This window comes from Macadamia integrifolia, chromosome 11, assembly GCF_013358625.1.
Source record: "Macadamia integrifolia cultivar HAES 741 chromosome 11, SCU_Mint_v3, whole genome shotgun sequence".
Lineage (NCBI taxonomy): Eukaryota > Viridiplantae > Streptophyta > Magnoliopsida > Proteales > Proteaceae > Macadamia > Macadamia integrifolia.
This window is the reverse complement of record NC_056567.1, coordinates 5,947,201-5,953,255: the sequence shown is the minus strand read 5'-3', so window position 1 is coordinate 5,953,255 and position 6,055 is coordinate 5,947,201. Positions and strand designations below refer to the sequence as shown.

Sequence of the window (6,055 nt, the reverse complement as noted above, 5' to 3'; positions counted from 1 at the left end):
AATTTAATTTTAATTGTGTGGCTTGCGTCTTTAAATTCTTAGATGACGAATGGTTAGGACGTTATTTTTAGGACGGTAATTAGAATTAGATCACAACCATTAATCAGTTCACTTTCGCATTATTAAAAGAAATAAAAAAATAAAGTGGCTGCTCTCCCTGTGTTCGACCCGTAGCTACACTGATCCGTACGCTTGCGGTTACATTTTAAATCTCAAACACTCAACTACATGGAGAATGTCCCTTTTCAAATTGAATACACTAAGAAATTTACAAGGAAATGTTGATATATAACAACAATGCTTGCAATATAAAGAGACATTTCTTCGACTTGAAATTTCAATTGTATAATATAAAGGATTATAATTCTCTTGGACGTGTTTATGAAGGTAGATTTCAAGTTTACATCTTAGGAATCATAACGTATGGTACTAGGGATAATATGGAACCACTGACTTGCAGGTTCACATGATCCACCAGTCAAGCATTTGCATTGTGTTGTGACTATAGTATTGTTAGAGTCTATATCCAAGCACAAGGCAGTACTGTTAACCATTGTTGAGAAGTGGAACTTGGAGTTTGTTATTCTCTCCCATTGGGCATTCAAGCTTTTGCAATCAGTATCTGTTCCAAACTTGACAGGCTTACCTTCTCCTTCAGCTTGTAAACAGTAGTACGCATCTTTAATCTGTAGATTCTTTTCAGGCGTGTAGGTCCAGGCTTCAGGTTGAACACAAGAACCTAGCTTGACAGGCACCGTTGGAGGTGCTTCTGGACTTTTAGGGATACACAATCCCGTGAGTGGATGGTAAATTACATCATATTGTTCATGATCAGAAAGACCTGGACCTATATCACATAGAAAAATTGTTAGATCAAACATCAAGAAATACGAAATTAAAGAGACAATAGATTCGCTCGACACAAAGATTTATCGAGTTTCACACACCAGTGTGGTGTGCTACGTCTTCGGACGAAGAAAAAGATGTTGCATTATACAAAATAGAGATTACACCCAAACAGCGGTGAGAAAACTCGCCCTGAAACCCTAGTTCGGAAAATCTCCCAAAATATAATAACTTTCTCAACAAGACAATAGTACACTATATACTCCAACTCGTGGGTCTACCCATCGGGTCACTATCTATCTGGTCAAACCCACCAAAATTTTAGACATACTTAACAAAAATTAATAGTTTGTAAATTAAAAAAGGAATCTTTTGTATGGTGATCATAACATTGTAAAAACAAGATAGATAACATACCTCGGAAAGGAGACTGCACAGAAGAGAGCCTCTGCATGAAGCTTGGGTTCCGAACCTCTGACCAGTCCCAATTCAAAACAGCATAGAATTCATTCAGTGCCATAATATGTTCTCTAAAGTAATAACTGCCCATAAGTGACCACCAAGCCCAATCTAAGTCTAGTTCAGCTATAGAAGCGAAAGCACAGCTCGCGAATCTATTATCAGCCACATCATCTTTTGCTAGATTTATACCCCACTCACCCATAAAGAGTGGATATCCTTGATCTAATAGAAAGTATGCTTGATCCTTCATAACTTGTACTTGAGCTGCACATACATCATTAGGGTTTCCATTCTTCCAATCATCAGGAGCAGCAAAACTGTACCAATGAATCTCAAATACAAGCTTCTCCTTGAAAGAAACGGTCACTTGAGATTGATTCTTAAGCATTCTCAAGTCTTTATCAAAGTCAAGTCCCGAGAGAATAACAAGAATATTAGGGTTTGCAGTATGCACTACTTCTGCTCCTTTCTGCATGAAGCTAATGCATAGAAGAGAAAAGAGCATTAGTTGATCATCACATGTATTATATTCTAATTGGAAACCCAAAGGGGTAGTGCAGTTGGTGAGCAACGAACTTGGTAGGAGTCGAAAACTCTGACGTCCTAAGTGCGACTCCCATTAGGCACACATTGGGCCACTCACACAGGGGTGTTTAGTGCTCTTCACTACTTTCAGTAAAAGTTGAATGGTTCTAATTCAATCCCGGTATGACCCGGTCTATGCGGTTGTGGGGTCAGTATGGGCCCTTGGGACCATACTAATCTATGAATGTTACATGTGAAGAAGATCAATGGTTATAGGTCCGACATACTTGTACCAAGCCGCGATATTCGTCCCTGGTCCTCGCAACTCATTCCTCAAGCTCATGCCGATGACATTTTGAACACCTTTGAACATTGTGGCAATTTTGTTTAACCCCTCAAGCCATACCCTTGGATTGAAGTAGCGATCTCCAAAGAAGCCATTGCCATCATATTTGTTGCAACACCACATAGGTTTGCTTACATGGTTGTCCAATATGACCATCACATTGTTCACCCCAAGGTTCTTAACTACTTCCTGCACAGCTCATAGTAAGAAGTTTACCAACAGAAAAAATGAAATGGTTTAAATAAATAGAATAAGGCCTTATGGGACAACAGGAAAAGCTGCCAATGGGGCAATGGTTTCATTTTCTATAAGGGCAACTCCCATCCCCTTGACAATGTTTAATAAATGGTCTAATGGTGACCCTTGACTCTCATAACTTCTAATCTTGTAAAGGTTATACTTAATAGTAAAAATTATTTCACATTTGTAGAGTACTTAGTTGTTACCTCTCTCTTGGGAGAGCGCATCAGAGACTTGGTCAGTGGATCAAGCCCCTTCGATAAATCATCTAAATCCTAAAACTATTAATATCTTTCTACTTTCCTCAAAGGTTGTGATGACCCTCTTGGGCCCATTTGAATTTTAAATGGATCGTTTCTTTTTTACTTCTATGTGGGTCCCTTGCATGACTCTATTGGGCTCCGTGTGCACACACACAAAAATCATCAATTGTGTTTTTGCAAATTTTGCCTGTAGTTTCTTTTGTGGAAGTAATGGAATAAATAAGGGAAGATGTCTTGCCTGGAGAACTTGCACAACCGTCATATTTACCAAAGATGGATTATTGACTTCCAAGCCAGCAATAGATTCAACAAGGTTGACACTCTGGAAGGACTCACGAGCAGTCATAGAGGATAAGGTCTCATTGGTAACCATGAATGTTGGCCATGTAAGCCTAACACAATTGAATCCCATGGATGCAATCTTCTTTGATATTTTATCCAAAGGCTGTTTACTGAGACCCTCAGCCAACATTAAAATGTGTGAAGCCCAATTCACACAAGCTAGTTTCACTCTTTTTCCATCTTCATCCACAATCCATCTTGAATTTGTATGAAGAGGCAATGTTGGCAGAGCTAACACCTGCTGAAAGATGATCAAAAGTACTACAAGGGAAAAAATGGTATGGAACTTCCCCATGTCTCCTTCAGAAATTGTGCTGATGAGTTTGGAAAAGAGAAAGTGATTACTTATATAGATGATCGAATGGTTAGATGGTGAATTTTGTGGGAGTAGTTCCATCCAAAATGAGATTGATTACTTATAAATAGATGACCCATTTCTCTTCATCCACTAATCTTAAGCCTAATAATAGAAGTTATGTTTTGGATATGAGAAAAATTCAACCCTAGCTACTAAAGGGTATGAAACAGTCAACCATGTGGAAAATCCGAAAATCCATAAAAGCCACTCTTCTTAATTTCTGAATTTGTCTTGGCTGTTGATGGAGTTGGCAGGAGAGAGAGAGAGAGAGAGGCCTTCATATTTTTTTATTATTTGATATTTTTTTATTTTTTTATTTTGCTAACCGTCAGCAGATTTATAAATATTTAGAAGAAATATATATATATATATCCAACAGTGGAAGGATATCCCAAAGAATTAAAATACAAGATAAGTTTTCTTCCATCTTCGACGTTGCCATCAGCAGAGAGAAAACTCAAACCAAGACCCTCATAAATTAGTCACATGTCAAATAATGTAGTAAAAATTCAATCATAATGCCTAATTGTATTGAATTGCTTACATTTACTTTGGATGCCCATAATTTTTATTCTTATTATTAATATTTTAATAGTATTTTGATCTACATTTTCTTCAAAACTGAGATTATATTGCAATTTTTATAACTAAATAAGGAATGGTAAGGCCTACTAATGGACCAAATTATTTTAGGACGAAGTCGATTGCCTTGTGGTGGATATCAGTTGGGATTTGTGGTTAGTATACGACACATCCTTGATGTTACCGCCAGTTATGGTGAAGCCTAATTTCAGTTTAATGTAATAAGTACTAGTGATTTTTCTTCAATACCGGTGGTCTCCCTTGCCAGTAAAGGTTGCAAGGGGGCAAAAGGTCTCCCTGCTTTATTTAATGACGATAGTCCCACTTGCTGATAAGGCTGCAAGGGAGCAAAAGGCCCCCTGTGCAAGGGGTGAAGCCCCGAATAGAAATTTGTCAGAGTCATTTACATAGCGTATTTTGGTACCTTTAGAAAATTAAGTTTCTCTATATAATGCACGAGACACTATATATAAGGGGTTATCTCATTAGGAGGTGTGAGGGATTAGGATTTGTAATTTCTTCATCAAAATAGTGGAAGTTCTAGTTATTGCTTAGCCATAGATGTAACCCATATTGGGTGAATCACGTAAATTTGTGTCATGTGCCCTTATGATTCTCTTTCGTTCTTTTTTTGCAAATCTTTATTCTAATGCGTTGTTAATTCCTAACACCACCTACCCTATTATATTTTTAATCATTACTTGTGAACATTACAAGATTTGTTTCATAGAAATCATGTGAGGTTTAAAGGAGTTTTAAAATTTGTTTGATGATAATTACCACAATTCTCCTGGCTGAGTTAGAAGAGTTGATAGTTACCAACTCTTTCAGCTCAGCGGGTGTCACTAGCTAAAATGCAAGAAAGATGTGCAAAGGATTTGTGCTGTAATTACATCGATGTAAGAAGTTGTTCTTACTTGAGGCCTAGGATGAAAAAGGGACGAATCTTGAAGAAGTTGGATAGGAGGATTTAGGTGCTAGTAAAGCCATTTCCAGATTAGAGCATTGAGGACATGATTCCTCAAGGGGGAGGGACTTGTAGCGTGCACCAATTGTTTTTTCTTGGTCAATTATTAAATGTATCATGTAGTAAGCTGTTATGTTAGTGTTGGAACCCCAAGGGGGTAGCCGAGCTAACAAGGGATCTTAACCTCAGGAAGCATGTGATTCTGAGTTCGACTCTCTTATCTCCTTGGGACCACTCACACGAGGGTGTTTAATGCTATTCATTGCTTTCAGTGATAGTTGAATAGTTCTCATTCTAACTCTAGTATGACTCGGTCCATGCAGTTGTGGGGTCATTATGGGCATACGTGACTAGTCAAGCTGAAGGCCTGGATACCGGTCGTTAGCAAAAGAAAATTTATGTTAGTGTTAATTAGTAGGAGAGTATTGGAAGAAGTAAGTGAGCCATCATGGGCTATAGTTTATTCGTGATAGTAGTACGTCTTAGTAGGGAAGTGGATGTGATTGTAACGACTCCCTCTTAAAGGAGTCCTGTTTAATATTTGAAGGAATGAGGAAAGATATCTGATTATTTTCCCTAAAAAAATGTCTTAATAAAGCCAAGACAAGCTTTCTTCGTAAAGTTGTTCTTTCCTGAAACTTCTTTTATTCTTTGTCGCATAAAAAAGGGAAGAGAAATCAAACCTTGTGTCGACCATATTTTTAGTACAAACATCTCATATTGTAATTTTAAGCATTGAAAGCCTTGCCAACTAAGGGGTTTGGAAAATGAAAATTTAATGTGAATCTTCATTCTTGAGCAATAGAATTTTCTAACCTACCCCTTTTTTTAATTATCCAACCTCGACATTTTCTAGAGTGCTTTAAATGATGATATAAAATTGAGTATAACAAACGATGATGTCATTATCCTTTTTGTTACATAGTCAGCATCACATAGTGACATCTCATTGTAACCATGTATAATTACATGGAAAAATATCCCTTTTCTAAATGAAGACATTGTAAGGATTCTACAAGGAAATGTAAGTGCTTGCAATATATGTAGAAAAAATTCTTTTCCTGAAATATCAATTGGATTACTTGCAGGATTGTACTTCTCTTGGATTTGTTTCATGAAGGTGG

General features: G+C 37.2%; 1 protein-coding gene across 1 annotated transcript; it reads right to left on the bottom strand.

Annotated features, from left to right (window-relative positions):
• Positions 1–229: 229 nt before the first annotated feature.
• LOC122093603 (glycosyl hydrolase 5 family protein-like) lies at positions 230–3,348 on the bottom strand. Its single transcript, XM_042663960.1, has 4 exons — positions 2,921–3,348; positions 2,121–2,368; positions 1,264–1,787; positions 230–847 (listed from the first exon to the last, which is right to left on the bottom strand). Exons 1-4 carry the CDS (start codon positions 3,317–3,319, stop codon positions 408–410), a joined length of 1,611 nt encoding a protein of 536 aa, XP_042519894.1. The 5' UTR covers positions 3,320–3,348; the 3' UTR covers positions 230–407.
• Positions 3,349–6,055: the final 2,707 nt, after the last annotated feature.

Bases quoted from the DNA above. Each gene is read 5' to 3' on its own strand.
- LOC122093603 (XM_042663960.1), bottom strand. From the start codon at position 3,319: ATGGGGAAGTTCCATACCATTTTTTCCCTTGTAGTACTTTTGATCATC. The intron at 1,788-2,120 runs GTATGTCGGACC...TCTATGCATTAG, and splicing joins AATATCGCGGCTTGGTACAA to CTTCATGCAGAAAGGAGCAG. The intron at 848-1,263 runs GTATGTTATCTA...TATGTGATATAG, and splicing joins TGTGCAGTCTCCTTTCCGAG to GTCCAGGTCTTTCTGATCAT.